This window comes from Bubalus kerabau, chromosome 1 (genome assembly GCF_029407905.1).
Source record: "Bubalus kerabau isolate K-KA32 ecotype Philippines breed swamp buffalo chromosome 1, PCC_UOA_SB_1v2, whole genome shotgun sequence".
NCBI classification, from domain to species: Eukaryota; Metazoa; Chordata; class Mammalia; order Artiodactyla; family Bovidae; genus Bubalus; species Bubalus kerabau.
The window spans coordinates 267,782,670-267,803,230 of record NC_073624.1 but is presented as its reverse complement, the minus strand read 5'-3'; the positions used below and the strand labels follow the sequence as shown (position 1 = coordinate 267,803,230).

The 20,561-nt window shown below is 40.5% G+C and overlaps 1 protein-coding gene across 6 annotated transcripts in view; it reads left to right on the top strand.

The window, feature by feature from the left end:
• The first annotated feature begins 539 nt into the window (after window positions 1-539).
• The window catches only part of CHD1 (chromodomain helicase DNA binding protein 1), a 72,802-nt gene continuing 52,780 nt past the window's right edge, over window positions 540-20,561 (top strand). For 4 of the 6 annotated variants that reach the window (XM_055565461.1, XM_055565470.1, XM_055565454.1 and 1 more), the window contains exons 1-2: window positions 540-678; window positions 2,901-3,100. In XM_055565461.1, the coding sequence (XP_055421436.1) occupies window positions 3,048-3,100 (53 nt within the window). In that variant the 5' untranslated portion in view covers window positions 540-678; window positions 2,901-3,047. Of the gene's footprint in view, window positions 679-2,246; window positions 2,318-2,900; window positions 3,101-20,561 lie in introns of all 6 variants that reach the window. The other 2 variants (XM_055565443.1, XM_055565448.1) reach the window with 2 other exon arrangements.

Below are 20,561 nucleotides of genomic sequence, written 5' to 3'. Positions count from 1 at the left end.
CCAGTTACAGAACCAATCGGCTTCTTCCTAAGCCTCCCCCCATTTCCCCCCACCCAACCCCGTTCCACCCCCACCCCCGGCTCCAGGACGTAGCCCCGCCTACCTCCGCGCGCGCGCACGCGCCAGCCAGCCAGCCGGTAGAGTTTGGCGTGCGCGTGCCCGCCCGTTCGCCCGCCTCGCGCCCGGTGGGGAAGGGGAGTGAGCAGAGTCTCTTACGTCGCGGGGAGGCGGAGGCGACGGCGACCTCGGTGGCGGAGACGGCGGCGGCTACGACGGAGACGGTAGCGCTCGCTCTCTCGGCGTCATGGCGGCGGCCGGGAGCCGATAAGCGGCAGGAGTGGGCGCGCGCGCGTGGCCGCGGGGAAGACGGTCGCTGCTTACTTGTCGCTTTCGCTGGCCCTCGCAGTTGTTCGGTGCTTCGATAATGAATTGATTGTTGGAGCCGCTCTGCAGGGGGATCGCGGCGCGTCGGAGCCGGCCGCCGGGGCTTTCCCTTCCCCTCCGCGTCCTTCCCCTTCCCCCTCTCCCCTCCTCGCGGACTGCTGCTTTACCGCCGCACCCCTCCACAGCCCACACACGCCCCGGAGCCCCGAGGACGCCGACCGCGGGGCCCGGGCGCCGGGGAGGCCGCCTCTCCAGTCGGCTTCTTCCGCCCCGCCAAGCCTGCACGCCCTGCCGGTAAGAAAGGGGGCGGCGGGCGGGTCGGGATGTGGCAGGGAGGGAGGGACGGGAGCTGGCCCGGCCGAGGGCCGGGGCGGGGAGGGGGCGGGGGTGCCCGGGCGGCGGCGGCCCAGAGGGCCGGGACACCGTGGGCACAGGCCCGGGGGGCGCCTGCGAGGGCCGGCGGAGCGGGCCGGGCGCGCAGGGGGGCGTGTGAGCGGCGAGCGCAGGCCGGCGCCACCGAGCGCGCATCCTCCGGGCCGGCCGGCCGGGCGGACGTGCAGCTGGCGGTCGAGCCCCGGCCTCCGTCGGCGCGGGGCCGACCGGGCCGCGAGGCATGAGCGGCGCTGCCGGCCGGGGCGTGGGGCCGGCCGCCACCCCCGGGGCTTCTTCCCGGCACGTGGGGAGCGGGCCCGGCGGGGGGAGGGGACCCGGCCCGAGCGCGTCCGGGAGGACGCGGGCCGGCGTGTGGGAAGTTTGAGGCGGGAAGGGGGAGACCCCGGGACTGGCATGAGGAGTGGGGCGGGGGGTTGGGGGTGAGCCCCGGGGTCGGGGCGGGGGGGGGGGGTAGTGCGCGGCGCAGGCTGAAGGGAGCCGAACGGCGGCGGAAAGCGCAGGGAGGGAGGTTTCCAGGCTCCGCTCGAGTCCCGCTTGGAAAACTTAGCCGGAGGAACGCGGCCGTGGAGAGGCCGGGGCGGAGGACGGGCGCCGCAGCGAGGGCGACGGGATGAGGGGAAGCGGCGGCGTCGCGCCGTGTGGAGGGCCGGCGGGGGCCGCGGGCGCCCGGAGCCTCACGGAGCGTGGAGGGTCTCGGCATGAGGACTCGACCGCGCAAAAAGGAAGACGGGGAGGAAAAAGGAAGTTAGAAAGTACTAGAGAAAAGCCATTTTGAGGGGGGCAAACGTGAAAGGTGAAAAGGAAAGAAGGAAAAGTGAACTTTTGTTTTTCCTCAGCGAAGAGAGACTTTCGGGAAAGAGAGGCAGTTTGCTAGAGTGCCCAGATTTTTGTTTGTTTGTTTTTTTAAGACCTGATCGTTTTAATAGGGAAGCTCTCTGGCCCGGTGGCCTTCATCTTTAACGTGAGGAACGAGTGTTGCGTGAAATAATTTTTTTAAGGGGGGAGGGGGTTTAACAGTTTGCTGCCAAGTCGATGGGACTCTAGTCCCTGGGGAATAAAAAACCGCGATCTCAATGTAGAGTTTGCGGTAATCGAGTTGGCAGCAGCCTGTTTCCCCCACTTTTTTTTTTTTTTTTTTTTCTTGCGGAATGGAAATAATCGTAGGAGTCAGTTCTGTGTGCTCATGTCGGAGGGGCAGCTCTGCTCTCAGTCGCCCGTCTCGGTCGGTACTTTCTGGCTGGGGAAGGATCTGACGTCTCCTTCCCCCCGCTTCTTCCTCTCCCTCCCCTGCCAGAGATCTCCTTTGTTTATTCGTGGTTGGCTTGTAGGTGACTCTCCAGTGTTGTGCTGGTATTTTGAAAGGTGGAAATGTTGGCTCTTTAGTCTGCGATTTCTGCCCCGTACCCTTTTACTAAAAAAAAAAAAAAAAACCATAGTGTTTATCCTATACCTTTTTTTTCCCCCTCCAGTAGAATCTCTGCACGTCCGAACTGGATACATATTGTATTATTGAAACAAAATTCCGCTATTTAGTTTACCGGTAAATGTGAAAGAACACGTTTATTTTGATATGTACTTTTTTTTTTGGCACAGATTATGTGATACACTTTTACTATCCTGTTCTTATGTGAGCATTTTCAAAACTTCTCCCTCACTCTAGTGTATGAAGCCCTTGGTGATAGGAATTAGTGCTGGATTAACAGTAACCTTCCTCCCCCCTCCCCGCGCCCCTCATTTATTTGTTTGACCAAGTATCTATTAAGACTCCGTTTTTCTATATTTGGAACTTAGGTAGATGTTAGGTACTACCACCCTGCTTTAGTTATTTGGCCATAATGTGTGGTGTATACTGTACATACACAGTTGCAGTTGGTCTGAAAGTTCTGTCACTCCACAAGCATTTTCATTTCTTCTGTCAAAAATAAGCAATGGTGTGCTCAATTCTAATAAGTAGTCAAGAATGTAGTTAATAGAAGCCTAGGTATTTTGAGAAAAAGATCCCTACCCATTCCTTGCCACATCTAATCTAATTGGTTTAGGTAAATTAGTATAAATTCTGAATAGACTTCTTCAGTGTTTTTCTCTACAGGCAATTTTCTTCTCACTGAATTTTTTTTTTTTAGGTGAGTCAAAAAGGGTCCTAGGAAACCTGTGAATGTTGAAGAAAATTCATCTGTGAATTTTTAATATTCAAAGAGGAGTCAGTATTTATACTCATCTTTTAAACTGGGAAGATTTATATTTTATTTTAAAACTTCTTGATATTTACAATGAATGGACACAGTGATGAAGAAAGTGTTAGAAACAGTAGTGGAGAATCAAGGTAAGCATGTTATTACCAAGTATTTATTATGATAACAATTTAAAACTTATGTGACTGTAATTTTTAGCTTTTCTAATAGGTGGCAGAGTTTTCAGATCAGATTCACTCTTAACTTTCCACACAGTAAAAAAGTTTCTAATAAATGATGCTTTGTTGAAAATACAGATTTTAACTATTTTTTCCATTGAGATATACAAAGGAAAATTTAGGTGTAGAAAGATTGGGATACTTAAATCTCTTTGAAGGTTTATATTATTTGGTTTAATAATTGAAACTAGAACAAGTAAAAGAAGACATTTAAATTGATTTGACTATTATCTGAGCTTTCCAAATAAAAGGAATAAGAATTTCTTTACTTATTTTTTTCTGGCATTTTGTCTTCTATATGTGTGCTGTCCAGTGTAATAGTCAGTACCCATATGTAGCTATTTAAAAATTACAAAATATTTCAAAATTCAGTATTCAGTCACATTAAACACATTTCAAGTGCTGAATAGTCACACATGGCTAGTGGCTACTGAGATGGAGAGACCAGAATAGAAGACATTCCTATCACTGCAAAGCTTGTTTTGAACATTTCTATCCTGTATATTTGTTAAAGTGTTGCTGCAGCCAGCCTCCCCCCACCCCCGCCGCATTAGTTTTTCAAATTTGAGTTTTAATTATATATGAATGAGTTAAGAATTCTTATTTGGGCCATGTCTTTGCAAAGAAGATAGGATTTATCAGAGTAAACTACCTTAAGGTATTTTAATGTGTAAGAAATCTCTTCAAATGCAAAAACCTTTAAAATTCTTCTGTAGCGCCCAAATTTTAAGTTACTATGTTTATAATACAATCCATGTAGTTATATAGACTTATCATATAGGGAGATCAAGAATATGGATATTGGGGTCAGACTGCCTGATTATTAACCCAGTTGTACTTATTAGCTTTGTGAATTACGGCAGATTTTTTTAGCCCTCTCTGAAGCTTTGGGTTTTGTACTTAATAGGCATTATAGTAGTATTTATCTTATTTGAAGCTGACGATTAAGTGAGATGCTGTATTTAAAGGTCTTAAAATATTTCCTGATATAAAGAGCACTCCAAATTAGCATCACATTTTTTATAACATAGAATAGTACATAACTGAAACATTAATTACCGTAATGGAGAAATGTGAAGGACAAGGAACAGGAAACCCTTGGCAGTTAAGAGGGCTTCAGAAAAATGTTGGGTAGAAAATAAAGCAGTAGTAGATGTATTTGACCTGAGCTTGGGGTTTTCTGGTTATGCTGGGTGTACTTTATCAGTTTGAAAGGCAGATTGTTTGAATAACAGGACATCATAGAAAAAATGGAGCAGTTATGGAAAGCAGAATTATTTAGTAGGACAAGTATTGGTCTTAGGAGTTAACACACCCTGAGTTGACACTGTCTCTGTGCTAACTTAAGTTCTCTGAATGATTTCTGAACTGTAAAATAAGGAGAGTCGAATGGAATAATGTTGAAGTATCATTCTGCTACTTAATATACAAAGTATTTAACAATGTAGTGTAACTGGAAGGACCAGAGTTGAGGGGTTAAAGTAGAAAACCTTTAAATTTCAGCTTTGATTCAAATCTCTACAGGTGAATTGATTGTAGTAAGTGCATAGGAGAGTCACATTGTCCACATTCTCTTATTCATTAGTGAACAATTAAATGGTTAATAGGTAGAAGTATCTAGAGGAAACACAGGAGCCTAACTACCCGTGAAATAGGAAATAAGACTCTTGAGAGTAAATTTTCTAGTTGAGTATGTAGAGAGATCACATACTTAACACATACTGAACCCTTGCCTCTTCCAATAATTTTCTGTGTATTTTGCTGCTGTATGTAAAGTAAAGGGGGAGTAGTAAATAAAATTTGATATTGTAGAGATGACAAAAGTTAAACCCTGTAAAGTCAGATTTACTTAAAGGAATTTTTGCAGTGCATACTCATTTTAAATAATCGCAAAGTATATTCTCTAATTATTCTGAGTCAGTATTTCTACCATATAAGTTTTATGTACTTCTGAGAATTGTGGCTGTCAAGTTATCTAGTTGTTGCAACAAACTGCCGTGGTGTTTATCAGTAGAAGGGAGACCTGCCTATGTTTTCCTTTCATTTTCTTCCTTACTGCTGTTATGCTGTTATGTCACTTTGCGTTGCTTTACTGTTGTTACTAAGCCTCAGCGCCCCCACACCAAAAGTTTTCATAACAAGGCAGTACAGAGGAGGGAGATTGTGCCTAGTTAAGAGTGATGAAGTGAACTTTATAGATGCAGGGAGTTTCTTGCAAAAAACAGAAGTTACCGTAACTATGAATATTAATATAAAATGATGAAGGGAGAAATATTTTTGCTTTTAAAATCAATATATGTTATACAATTTGATTGTTATTGGCTAGAAGTTTTTACATGTATTTTTGCTTCAGAGTTCCTCTTTTCCTTTGTTGAAATTTATGAAATGAAGTAGAATTAAACAAGAAGTTGTTTGGCATTTTTAGTTGTTAAAATTAACTTTCTACTCAGAAGTGTTTGCCTCTTTTCATGTGAAAACCTTTCTGTAACCATTGACAGAAAGGAAGAAGAATACACAGGAGAATGTCTGTTTGGCTATGTTATAACTGACAGTTTTGAAACTTATTTACGAAGAAATGTGGGTCAGGATGCACCTGTACCTCAGTTTCAAGTTAGGGCAAAGTTTGTTGTATAACTGAAGTTAAGCTTTCTGAAGATAACTATTGAAAGATTTCAAAGCATCAGTTCTCAGCTATGTGGATTTGTTATTTGGAATGAAATTTTTCAAATCCTGGTTAGACACTTTTTATCTTAAGGTTATCTGTAATGATGATTTGCTCCACAGGTAGATTTGTGGGTAAAGACCAGAAATACATAGTTACATTTTGCTGATTTTTGGATGATTGATAAATGTTTAATACTCAGAAGAATTTCTCTGCTTGCCTACAGATTAAATTTTCAATAATGTAAAGTTGTTCATGTAAATTTGAGGATTTATTTTAATCACTTTATATAGTATGCTCATGAAAAATTATTACAGAGTAAAGGAAATTTTGGTGATGTGTTATGATGGTCTTAACTACTTAGAATTGATCCAGAGCTGATAACTATAACTACGTTATAGCTATGTAATGTTGACCTGATTCTAAAAGAATTCTTTTTTTTTTTTTAATTGTATTTATTTGTTATCTTTGGCTGCACTGGGTCTTTGGTGCTGTGTGCAGGCTTTCTCTAGTTGTGAGTGGAGGAGGCTGCTCTTCCATGCTGTGTGCAGGCTTCCCGTCATGTTGGCTTCTCTTGTTGTGGAGTATGGGCACTAGGACATGCAGGCTTCAGTGGCTGTGGTGTGTGGGCTCGGTAGCTGGTGCACAGGTTTAGTTGCCCCTCACCGTGTGGAATCTTCCGTGACCAGGGATGGAACCCGCGACCCCTGCATTTGCAGGTGGATTCTTAACCATTGGACCACCAGGGAAGTCCAAGAATTCTTTACCTTGATATAGTGTACCTTTTTATACCATTCACAGTCTTTGACTTAATAAACTTATAAATACGTTTTAAATGTGTATGTGTGTACACTTTACATTAGAGGAACTCTGTTACAATTAAATTTCCTTGGCTTATTCAAAATATTTTCATTGTTTTATGCTTCAAGAATCTTTGAATCGCAACTTTTTAAGTGTTTCCTCAGTAGGAAATATGATCAGTGGAAATATTTTAAGTGAAAAATCTCAGTTTTAGAAATTCAGAATCTCTCGAAGACTTTTTAGAGGCTTTGAGAAAAAAGCCAGGTTAGTCTAAATGACCTGTTAAATTTAAAGAACACCAAGTCAAAGTTAATTTGAACACAAGGCCACATATCTCACCAACTATCTGTTAGTGTCTTATTAAAGACTACTATGGGATGCCGTTTTTGTGAGCATTGCTTTTATGTATACACATACCAGAAAGATTTGTTGCCATCAAAATAAGTTTTTATAAATGAATTTGAATAATTTTTAAAGGCAATAATATCGTGTTTCCTAAGCTTACTTTGAAGTTATCTCAGTGTTTTTTAAAAAAGGATCAGTTTATTCTTAAATTTCAAAAGTTTGTGCAAAGAAGCATTTTAAGGAAGACAGGAAAACGTGCAATCACAAAGCCAGAATGGTTTGCAATCATTGCGTTAAACCGGTTTTTGAAATTAACTATGACGTCATTAATTGGGCTTCTCTAGTGGCTCGGTGGTAAAGAATCCACCTGCCAATGCAGGAGACACTGGTTCGATCCTTGGGTCAGGAAGATCCCCTGGAGGAGGAAATGGCAACCCACTCCAGAATTCTTGCCTGGGAAATCGCATGGACAGAGGAGTCTGGCTGGGCTGCAGTCCACGGGGTCACAAAAGAATCGGACATGACTTAGCAACTAAACAACAACAACATTAATTGTAGGAAAGTATGACTCTTTTACGTCTCTCTTTTTTTTGCTAATCCCTATTTCTTGATTCAGTATATATATATTTTTTTTTTCCCATCTTTTCCTACTAGTTTTTTTCCCGTCATGTGTCTGGTATGAAGGATATCTAGGGTACCATGTTGCATTAGTTGTTAATACATGCTGCTGAATCTCAGATCACCTCAGGTCATTTCGTAGGCTTTGAAAATTCAAACTGTTAGGAGCTTTGGTAATGTGTTGCTCTCTCTTCAAACCAAATTGACAGAACTTCTAAGGTTGTGCTTAATCTATATCACTTTAATGTATTTAGACTAATTTTTAATTGGCAAAGATAAGAGAATTGTGTGTGATTTGATTTTCAGTGATGTTACTTTTATTCTCATTGGTGTGACATAATGTAGGAGCAAATACTGACGTGTAGTTGCCCCTTTTTTATGCTGCTTATGTCATTGCTTATTTAAGATATTAGTGACCTGTGGGTTATAGTTGGTACCGTTCTCTGTTGAAAAATATGAGTATTTGTGGTGACGATATAAAGAATTGTCGGAGAAAACTTTTTTTACATTTTTTATGAAAAAGTTTAAAACATTACAGAAGTAAAAATGTTGTAGTTCCAGTTGTGGTTCTTGGTCTAGCAGCATTAACATCACCTGGGAGCTTGTTTTTAATGTTCAACCTTGGGTCCCATCCCAGACCTACTGAATCAGAATTTCTTTTAATAAGATTCCCTGGTGATTTGTATTTATATTAAGTTTGTATGTATTATGTATGAAGCTGTTTGCATGGAGTCATTTACCACCTTTGTTACTTGTTATTGTTGATTTTATTACACATGCGTCTTGTTTTCTCAGAACCCCCAGATAGCTGTGTCATAAGCCATGCAAGCAAGAAGCAGGGTACATTTCGTTTCTCTAGAAGCAATAATAATGGCAGCTGATAATTATTGAGCTCTTACTCTGACTGAGCCATGGTGTATGTACATAGCACATTACATGAGTTTATCCTAACTCATCCTTCCAGAACTCCTGTGATGTATACAGTACTGTGATTCCCACTCTCCAGAAGGGGAAACCAGATTTATAGCCACTTTAAGGTCTTAAAAACAAAACAAAACCCAGCAACTATTAACTGAATTCCGGACTTTAGTTGGATTTTATTGGTTTTTCAATTAATGCCGCCTTCTTATTCCAGATTCAATCCAGGATACCATGTTGCATTTAGTTGTTAACTTTCCCCAATGTTCTCTCATCTGTGAAAGTTTCTAAGTCTTTCCTTAATTTTTTCTATCAGTCTTGAGAACTACTGGCCAGGTATCCTGTAGAATGTCCCCCAATTTGAATTTCCCTGGTTTTTTTGTTAGGTTTAAAGGTTAAAATAGGGTTATCAGTTTTTAGAGAGAGTGTCAGTGGAGATGAAATGCTGTGCTCATCACATTATATCGGGAGCATAATCTCCACTTGTTATTACTGATGATGTTTAATTAACCTTTATCACTTGGCCAAGATAGTGTTTGCCAGGTTTCTTCACTATAAATTTACTGTTTTTCCCTTTCCATTCTATATTCTTTGGAAGTAAGTCACTATGTCTAGCCCTCTCTCAAGGGATGTGTTAATTGGTCGGGTGGGTGAGAATTAAGTTCTGCCTCCTCCTGGAAGGGAGTTTCTGCTGTGCTTAGTCGCATCTAACTCTGTGCGACCCCATAGGAGTAGCTCACCAGGCTCCTGTGTTTCTGGGATTCTCCAGGCAAGAATACTGCAGTGGGTTGCCATGCCCTTATCAGGGGATCTTCCCAACAACCCAGGGATCGAACCCAGGTCTCCCACATTGCAGGCAGATTCTTTACCGTCTAAGCCACCAAGGAGGGAGTATCTACTATCTACCTAATATTAAATGGAATTCTTCTATAAAGAAGTAATTTCTCCCTCATTAATTCCGTTATCCACTTAAATAACCATGGACATGTATATTTTATACTTTGAATTATAATCCAGTAAGTATTTTACTGCTCAAATTGTTTTAGCCTTGCCCTTTGGGAATGCTTTCAAGTTGTCTTCTGTATTCATTTTATACCCTCCCATTCTTGTGTCCTAGAATCAGCCATTTCCCCCAAAGAGCCCTGGTTCCTTTTTATTGGAGAAGAGGATGTTAGAAACCATGATTTGGGTGCTGAGTTGCTTCTCAGGTGTCACTGCTTCTAGGCCCTCTCAGTAGACAGAGCAGACAGAGCTAGGTTATACCAATCCATGTATGTTTATATATGTTAAACCATGTGTGTTTATAGTTGCTTCTATATCTGTCCATCTGTGTGCATAGTAAGATAAACATGAATTAGGACTGTTGTCTCCAACTCTGATCCTATACACAGGATTCATCCTAATCCTCCTTTCTTGTACCTTTGTAACTTCCATCTGTAGTAAAAACCTTGCTCCCACTGTCTACCATCCACCATGCATACATTCCAACCTTAGTATACGAATGAAGTACTGAATAGTATTTTTAGGCCATACCCCCAGAAGAAGCAAATTTACCAGGCAAAATACAATAGCTTGTGTATGGTTCCTATTGTATATAGTCGTACGGTTTCAAGTCAGAGCACTGTTTTCCAAACTTTTTATTCAAGTTAGCTTTGCTCTTGTTTATCCCCTTCAGTGGGCTTTCCGTGTGGCTCAGCTGGTAAAGAATTCAACTGCAATGCAGGAGACCTAGATTCGATCCCTGGGTTGGGAAGATCCCCTGGAGAAGGGAAAGGCTACCCCCTCCAGGATTCTGGCCTGGAGAATTCTGTGGACTGTATAGTCCATGGGATCGCAGAGTCTGACACAACTGAGCGACCTTCACTTTCATCCCCGTCAGTGTGGTTATGTCATAAATTTGTAATAAAGTTAGAATTTAAGTTTACATTTCAGCCTCAATTACATGGGTTTCTGTTTTAAACTTGTATATGTTACATTTATTCTGTGATGTATAGTTTTATGGGTTTTGACAAATGCACAGAATCATTTATCCTCCACCCCAGTACTGTACAGAATGATACCTTCACCCTAAAACTTGGCCTGTGTGTCTGAGGTCTGCTGAATCAGAAATTTTGATTAAACTAAATTCCCAAGGAGATGTATGAGCATATCAAATTTATACACAAAGATATGAAACTGTTTACCTGGAGTCATTTAGTTTCTCGCCGTGTTTTGAAATTATAAATTAGGTTGAAGAAAGATTATTTTGATCTATGAGTAAGAATGGAATGAAGTGAAGTGAAGTGAAAGTCACTCAGTCATGGCCAACTCTTAGTGACCCCATGGATTGTGCAGTCCATGGAATTCTCCAGGCCAGAATACTTGAATGGGCAGCCTTTCCTTTCTCCAAGGGATTTCCTCAACCCAGGGATCGAACCCAGGTATCCTGCATTGCAGGCAGATTCTTTACCAGCTGAGCCACCAGGGAAGCCCAGTAACCAAGTTTAACTACACAATCAAGATGCAGACTCATGGTGTTGTATAGATGTGCAAGTGAGGTTAAAAGAAAAAGAAATTGGGCAAATTACTGGAGTGAGGAGATGGGCTGTATGGGAAGTTTTTATGGAGTTTTGAAACTTCTGTAATCTTAACAGTGACAAGAAATGCTGTGATTTGAAAAGATAAGAATAACAAATGGGGTATATTAAGTAAGGTGGAGAGGAAGGTTTTCACAAGGATCAGGGTCCCCCAATAAAGAAGTGCAAGTTCCCTAGAACAGAGAATGTGTTGGACATCTTAGCTTTCAGTTCTTTACCCTGAGGTTTGTTTATTGTCACACGGAATTTTTTGTATAGTTTAGTCCTGAGTGGAAGGAGGATAAAAGGAAGCCTAGCTGAATAAACTCTACATGTATTAAGAGACATCCATGAGGAGGGACTGTATTTTCCATGTGAATGAACTGGTTAGATCTACTGGTTTCAGAGAGACTCTAGGTATCTCTTGTAGCAGAATTAAGTTCTTACGTTTTAATGACTGAGAAAATAGCTGTTTATAATTACAAATACATTATCTATCATTGTGATATGAGGTGACTGCTTGGAAGCCTACTTTAAATAAATGTTTAACTGAATTTGAAAGTTTCTTCGCTGTGGATAGGTTGAGATCTCAGTGATTGAGGTTAAAGTGCAGAGACACATAGTTGTGGCCAAGCAGTACTGGCTTATGGGATCCACTGTTGACAGTGCCGGAGCTGTGGCATAAGCGCAAATGTGGTGGAGAGCTTTTTCCTTAATGAAACCATTCCCATTAGCTGTTTCACATCTCTCCTGTCACTGCTTTTAGAAATACAGTTCTCTACTCAGATGGTTATTTAGTTTGGATTATTGAGCAACTACTATGTGATGTTAAAATTTGAGATTTTTTCTAAAGCTTAAAGTTGAGAAAGAGAACATTTGAGTTGGGTATGGTAAATACAAGGAGAGTTTGCAGCTCTTCAAAAGTAGAAGACAGGCAAGTTTGATCATAAAACAAATGGTTAATCTGTATATCATCAAGCCCAGTATCAAAATGAAGTTTTGTGGATTTTGTTTATTTTTGAATTCTCATTTAAAACCCTGGTAGATTTAAATTTTATGCATGTTAAAAGTCTTTGTAATGTGACTTTTATGGTGGTAAAGATGTTTTGACAGACTTTGGCAGAGTCCCATGGACTGCAAGGAGATCCAACCAGTCCATTCTAAAGGAGATCACTCCTGGGTGTTCTTTGGAAGGAATGATGCTAAAGCTGAAACTCCAGTACTTTGGCCACCTCGTGCGAAGAGTTGACTCATTGGAAAAGAGCCTGATGCTGGGAGGGATTGAGGGCAGGAGGAGAAGGGGACGACAGAGGATGAGATGGCTGGATGGCATCACCGACTCGATGGACGTGGGTTTGGGTGAACTCCAGGAGCTGGAGGGACAGGGAGGCCTGGCGTGCTGGAGTTCATGGGGTTTCAAAGAGTCAGACAAGACTGACTGAGTGACTGAACTGAACTGAACTGAAAGAGTAATTTTTTATACCCAGGAAATACAGTGTTACAAGACAATACATTATGCTGAAGAACTTTTATGTAAAGGAGTGGGGCTGATGGAAAACAGTTAGATTAATCTAAATTCCCGCAGAGAAGATGGTTCTTGTTTCTGTGCTGTGTGTGTGCTCGGTCATTGTTTAACTCTTTGTGACCTCCATGGACTGTAGCCCACCAGGCTCCTCTGTTCCTGGGATTTCCCAGGAAAGAATACTGGAATGTGTTGCCATTTCCTTCTCTAGTAAATATCATTAAGTTTTGCCTACTGGTTATAATTATAAATAATAGGAGGGTTTTATCACATCATTAATATTATAACACATTTCATATGTGTTTTGTGAAACTGTTGTAACTTTGACATCTATGTATACATAGTCTTGATTTCTCATCTGATTTCTGGATGCTTACTAGAGAAACTTTTGAGTTCACTATCTTTATCTCAGATTTAGCATAACTAAACTTGATCATCTTTGAAATTAGTCTTGCTAAATGTTATCTTTCTTAGCATCTATTTCTGGCAGTTTTATTCTCATTTATTCAGTTAGAAACTTTAAGAATAATACTGTACTTTGAGTTTACTTTCTGATAGAATTTTTTTGGGGTTGGTAATGTAGAATGCTAAAAGAAGCTGTTGTGTTTGTCCTTTAGTCCCTAACAAAGGCGTTAACTGGTTTTCAGACCCATGGGGGTGAATGCTTCACAGATTTTCTCAAATTTTGATAATTATTTTATGGCCTGTCTTAAAGGATATGGAGGATAACATTTTAATACAATGTAATTTTATAGAACTTAAAGGTGGTCTGATCTTAGCATCTAGGTGAACCCTTCTCATTTTTAAGTGACTTATTCTAGGCTAATATATTGTAAATAGTGAGTTGAAACACACATTAGAGTATCATAATTGGATTTTTAAATGAAAGAATAATGTAAGCTGATAGTGTTTTTTTGTAGAATATTATTTCATCAAACTTTTGTTATGTTGCATGTGTGCACTGCATCAGTATATAAAATGTATTATGTAAGTCATGCCCCCAAAAGTTTGAAAGCCTTTGACTTCTAATTTAAAAAAAAAAGAATTTTTTAAGTATTCAGTATCTGCTAATTTCCATATTGTTTCTCTAGGCCTGTTGAAGTGGATAATGGTCTATAAAAATAACTACAGGCCCCAACTTAATGAATTCCAGGATGTAGTTAGAAGAGAGATACATGTATAAGCATAATTGTGATATTGTGAAGGAATTATTAGTAACATATGAGAAAAATATTGTGAACACATGGGCTGGAGCAATGACCTATCCCTGGAGATATTGGAGAGGGTTACATGAAGGATAGGATATTTTTGAGTAATCTTAAAGAGTGAGAAATTTTATCGGTTGCTTTAGAGAGGAAGTGTTTTCTAAAGGGAAAGTGTGAGAATACACCAATAGCCAGCTCTAAAGTTGCTCCCTCCCTGAAGCCTTACCCCTAGTCTCATTTGCCCTACCTCCAGTTCCTCCATCAGGAACCAATACATCCTTATATCTTGCCCGCCCCCCCCCCCCCCCAACTTTGTCCTTATATCTCTGATTTCTCAAGTTTTACTTTTCCCATGGCATTTTGTCCTTAATAGAAACTCTTGCTCAATACTTGTTAGTTGAAGAGATGAACAAATGAATTCAAATTATCTGTGTACAGGTCTTATTTCAAAAAAGTTTTTTGCAAAAACATCATTGTAGCAAATCGGAGAACCAATTAAAGTGATATATACTAGAGTCTTCAGAGCCCAGGGTCTCAAAAATAGTTACTTTTTTTTTCAATAATTAAACTATTATCAAGTGACTAAGCTCTACCCCTTGACACTATTCAGGTGCTCTGGCTAGTGGGACAGCTTTGTTAATATGTAACATACAGCTTATCTTGCCCCAGTGATTGCCAGCAAGAAGATGGATGGGAGTGGGGCGGGTATAAGGCAAAGCAGTTAATGCTTAAGGCTAAGGTGTAGAAATTTCACATCACTTCTAGCTGTAATCTCTTGGCTGAAAGACACCTAGCTGAAAGACATACTGGGAAATCTTTAGCTGGGTGGACATGTGCCGTTTTACACTAGAGTGCCAGTTATGTAATACCAAAGGGCAAGCCAGTGGATGCTAGGTAAGTGAGGGGGGCAAGCAGACAGCATACTTATGGCACACAAAGGATTTTTATTTTAAAACAATGTGTATCATCCTAAGAATTTAGTGGCTTTCATTTTTCTGAATTTTCTTTCAATTCTTCTTAATATTAGTATTTGTTTCTTCACTTAGCCTTCTTTGAACCTCAGCTTTGTTATTTGAAAAGGAAAGGATGAGACAAGAATCCAGTGTTTGGTACATAGTACCAGTTAGTAATGACCATGTCTCCCCCCACCCCCCCCTTTTTTTTTTTTAAAAAAATCAATTTGTTTGAAAATGTTAGTATTTCTACAGGGTTCATTCATAGACAGTTTATGTATTTATACTTATAATTATGACAGTCCAGATAACACCTGAAACAAATTTTGAAGTAATGATTCTGATCTTGAACTCCAAAAAAAAAAATCATTTTTTAAATTCTAAAATAGATATTAATATTGAGCTCCTGGAGAAGGCAATGGCAGCCCACTCCAGTACTCTCGCCTGAAAAATCCCATGGACGGAGGAGCCTGGTAGGCTGCAGTCCATGGGATCAGTAAGAGTCAGACACGACTGGGTGACTTCCCTTTCACTTTTCACTTTCATGCATTGGAGAAGGAAATGGCAACCCACTCCAGTGTTCTTGCCTGGAGAATCCCAGGGATGGGGGAGCCTGGTGGGCTGCTGTCTATGGGGTCACACAGAATCGGACACGACTAAAGTGACTTAGCAGCAGCAGCAGTATTGAGCTCCTAGTATAGGTCAGATATTATGCTTTACATTTTTTAAAGATCTTCACAGTAATCCTTAAGTATGTTTATTATTTCTGTGTGGTAGAAACCTAAGGCTTATCTAATGGGTGGTGTTGTTCAGTTGCTAAGTCATGTCCGATTCTTTGCTACCCCATGAACTGTGGCATGCCATGCCTCCCTGTCCTTCGCTATCTCCCTGAGTTTGCTCAAACTCATGTCCATTGAGTCAGTGATGCCATCCAACCATCTCACCCTCTATCGCCCCCTTCTCCTCTTGCCCTCAGTTTTTCCCAGCAGAAAAATACGGGTGTACATACATAAATATGATGAGACAAAAAGGCTAGGAGGCTAGAAGAAGAAAAGTCGAATTTCATAATACTGTCAAGTTTCGAATTTCCTCACAAATGTCTGTCAAAAAATTCTTTCAAAAACTCTCTGAAAGATGTCCTTTTGAATGTTTTTGATGTTAAAGCAGTAGTTAAGGTGGGCGGCAGAAAGGCATAAAGTGAGAATTTAGTGCAGGATACTTGTTCTTTAGAATAGTAAATACAGTTTTTTAATTGTAAATACAGTTCTATTTATTGTAATTTAATACATAAATTATTACTGTAAATGTCAGGCACACAATCCTCTATTATAATAATCTGTCTAAAATCCATTACCTTCTATTGATGTATCCTGTAACTTTTCTTCCCCTCCTCCCCAGAGTCTAATTTATCTAAATTCTACCAGTTTAAAAAAAAGGGGGGAATGGGATATGTATTAGAAAGCAAATGTTTATTAGGAAAGAAAGACGTAAATAAATGGATGCGTTCTTAAACTGAAATCGTTGATCCTAAGACTTTGATACAGGTAGTCTAACTTACATAGGATGTTTAAATAGTCTTTTTTCTTCTTCATTAGTGCTACTGTTTTTGTTTGTTATGAACATTTATTTGTTTGATCTTTCCTTGCAGTACAGGGCCTCTTACTGTGATACGTGGGCTCTGGAGCATGCAGGCCCAGTGATAGCGGGGTGTGGGCTTAGTCGTTCTGCAGCATGTGGGGTCTTCGTTCCCTGACCACGGGTTGATCCCGTGCCCCCTGCATTGATGGCATTCACTGGACCAACCAGGGAAATTCCAGCTTTACTTTTGATTTTTCTATCTTTTCCAGGATTTAGCCGGGCTATTTCTTCTGTTGGAGATAGGAAAGCAGCTGTCTACTGCTACCCCTTTCTTAGAAGGTCATTATTTTATTCATTCTTCCTTTATGTTCCATTACAGACTAGTTTCCAATATCTGTGATAAAAAAGCTTATTTTTCTTTGTAACACAAAAGACTCTTTGTTTATTCACTTGAGAATACATCATTCTTAAGTATCCAGTATAGGTGTTAGTGTTTTCTTTAGTTCCCAGGATTGATTAGAGTATAAAGTTGAATATAAAGAAAAGGAGGTATTGCTATTCTGCACAGGTGGGGCTGAGCTAACATGGACTTGCACTCCAAAGCACTTCTACCCACAGACACATGAAAATGCTAAATAATACAGGGCAAAGGGGGGGAAGAGTATATGTGCTCCTGAACTTTAGAGAAAGCTTTGATGTGCCAGGCACAGAAGGGGACTCAGAGCAGTAAATTCTGAGCAAATGTCGCAACACAGGATATTTGGAAGGATACAGACTCTCCAGACAGGATGCTGGGGTTGGGATCAGAACTTAGTATTTGACTACAGAATTAAGTCTCCTTATTGCTGGGTCCTTAGAAGGGTTGTCTCCTCTAAAAATGGTCTATAAAAACTGTGTGCCTTCAAGGACATTTTGTTCTTGTTGTGAGGATAAAATGGATTTCAGTACCAAAATATTTTGAAAGCTATAAAAAGGTATTAAAAATTTTGTCTTAATTGGAGCATAAATGAGAAACAGCCAAAGGGCCAACAGATAACATAAATGTATGAAGTTGTCCAGGTATAAGACATTTGTTTAGGGGAGGCAGCTGGCTGAATTTGGAGGTCAAATCCTTCATCAAAAGGAACCAGTGCTACTTAGATATAGACAGTTGTGACCATGTGGGAAGTGGACCTAGTGTTTTCAGATCATCTGATTCTTAAAGCTGCTTCTTAAAATTATTTTCCCCCAAACACTTCTAATTAGATGACTTGGAGGAAGAAAAAACCCAAAAGAGAAAAGTAAAGACAGAGAAATCAGAAGTAAGAACAAGAAAGTTTCTATGGAAGACTTATGCTATTTTTGAAGAAGTAATGAGAAGGTGGTATTAACCATTTATTAATTTCACAAATATATTTTCAGAGTACATGTCAGGTAGAGTGCCAGAAGGTAGGGATACAGTTGTTAGTATAAACCGCAGTGCTCATACTAGCTTAATGTTCAGCTTGCACTCTGCCAGATACCATGCTGGGTGTCTAATGCAGTCCTGGGGGAGAGGTCTCGAACTAGGGATGAAGGTGGGACAGGGATTAACAAGTTTCCCAGGCCTATGAGGTGAGAAGGAAATGGCAACCCGCTCCAGTGTTCTTACCTGGAGAATCCCAGGGACGGGAGAGCCTGGTGGGCTGCCGTCTATGGGGTCGCACAGGGTCGGACACGACTGAAGCAACTTAGCAGCAGCAGCAGCAGCAGCATGAGGTGAGAAGGTGTGGCAGATTCAAAGACTGAAGGAAATTAGCGAGCCTAGGGTGCAGAATGAAGTGAAATGAAGTGAAGTCGCTCAGTCATGTCCGACTCTTTGCGACCCCATGGACTGTAGCCTACTAGGCTCCTCCCTTCATGGGATTCTCCAGGCAAGAGTACTGGAGTGGGTTGCCATTTCCTTCTCCAGGGGATCTTCCTGACCCAGGGACTGAACCCAGGTCTCCCGCATTCCAGGCAGATGCTTTAACCTCTGAGCCACCAGAGAGATGTTTAAGATAAATTGGAAAGGTAGGCAGAGGTCAGATTTTAATCATTTTATCCCAAGAACAAAGGTGAGCCATTAAAACCTCTTAAGGTGTGACCAAAGCCTCTGAGATGGGACCAAAGCATGCATAATTGTAAAGTGAGAGAGGGATGTTCATTTTGATGTTTGTTTGTTTGAAAAGCATTTCTCAAAGCTAATCCGTAGATACAGAATCATAACATTTTAGTTTTGTGGAACTCATGAGGAAGTACACTGTAGATGATAGTGCGCTAAAGCTCCTAAATATTTAACTTGAAAAAACAGTTTAAAAATGGATTTAATGTCTTACTGAACAGAGTACTAATTTTTTGTGGTCACTCAAGTCATTAAAAACACTGATTTACCATAACCTTGGGAACACTGGGAAAAAATCTTGGCTTTTATACTAAAAGAATCTGTACAGATGTGAATTTTGAGCACTTTCCCTCCTGTCAGACAGCTGGAAATGCTGGAGGCAAACAAGGGCCAAGGAGAGGGAGCATCTCCTAGCTGAGTCAGCCTGCTGAGTAGCCTTCTGGGAAGTACAGCCCAGCATTTCTGCTTATATCTCATTTGTTGAAACTTTTAGCTAATAGCCATACTTTGCTGCAAGGAGCTTGTGCTATACTCTTTTTATACTGGGTGGACCTTAATCTTGAGATTTCTGTTACTAAGGAAAAGAAGACATGCTGAGTTAGGCGATTAGCAGTTTCTGAGGCAGCTGTTGGAGGCAGTTGGTTTTTAATCTCCCCTTCTTGGTATTTTTACCTTTTCATATCTCTTAAGGAAAAGCTTTAGGTAGTTTTTATATTTCTATCTGTACAGCTTAGCCATTTTATTGACTGAATTTTTGATACTTTTATTTTCCATGCTACTGAATGTTTACTTACTTGCCTATTTCATATGCATTTGACTTCTGCAGCTTTAAAACTTCCTCACCTTTGTAGCTTTTATTATTTGAATATGAGATTTCACAATATTGAATATTAGTGACCAAAACTTGTGGTGTTGGAGAAATTTTTTTTTGTTTATTAACATTTTAATTTTGAATTAATTTCAAATTATGGAAATGATGAAAGAATAGGTACAAGAACTTCCTGTGTGTACTCTCTGCATGCACTGATTGTTAGCTTTTCCACAGTTCCCTTTTATCCTCACCCTTCATACATGTTTATATATATGTAATACATATTTTTCCTGAAGAGTTTTAGAGTAGGTTGCAAACATCATATCCATTTATGCATTAATACTTCAGTGTGTGTGTGTGTGTGTGTGTGTGTGTGTGTGTGTGTGTGTATAAAAGCCCAGGAATTCCCTTATATAAACCCCATATAGTAGTTAAATCCAGGAAAATTTATGGTAATATACTCTAATGTTTAACCTGTATTCCAGTTTTGTCATCCCAGTCATCTTTCAGTACAGGGTTCTGTCTAAAATTGGATTTGGTTGTTATGTCTCTTTAATCTCCTTTAATCTGAAGCAGTTCTTTGTCTTTCTTGACATAAGCTTTTTGAAGGCTACATATAGGCACATATAGGCTAGTTATTTTATAGAATATATTTCACAACTTAGATTTTACTTGTTTACTTATGATTTGATCTAAGTTATACATTCCCTACACTTGGGTCCCCTACCCTGGGCCTCCCCTACACTTGCATTCCCTGGCTGGAGGACTGTGTGAGTGACAATACGTCTTTCACAAGGTATCATATCTGGAGGCTCACGATGTATGTCTGTCCCTATTGATAATACTAGTTTTGATCACCAGGACAGGGTAGTATCTTTTTTTTCCCCCCACTGTAGTTTCTAATTTATCCATTAATATAGCTAATAAGCAATTTGTAAGAAGATACTTTGAGACTGTAAATATCTCATCAAAGCCTCCTCCTCGCCTCCCCCCACATTTAGCATCTTTGGTGGTTTTTCCCCAAATCAGTGTTTTCTATGATGATTGCAACATGGTAACTTTCCAGCACTACCACCCTGTCCACATTACCAGCTGGCATTCAGAACTCTATTAGCCCTCCCCTGCCATCTGTCTTTCTCCCTGTCTACCTGTCGTCAGCACGGACTTAAGGATTCCTGTTTTATTTACTAGGTAATTAATTATCTTTTACTATTTGTTTTGATGCCCAAATCAGATTTAGCCAGTGGAAGCCCTTCAGATTGGCTCCTATATCGTGTTTTTTCG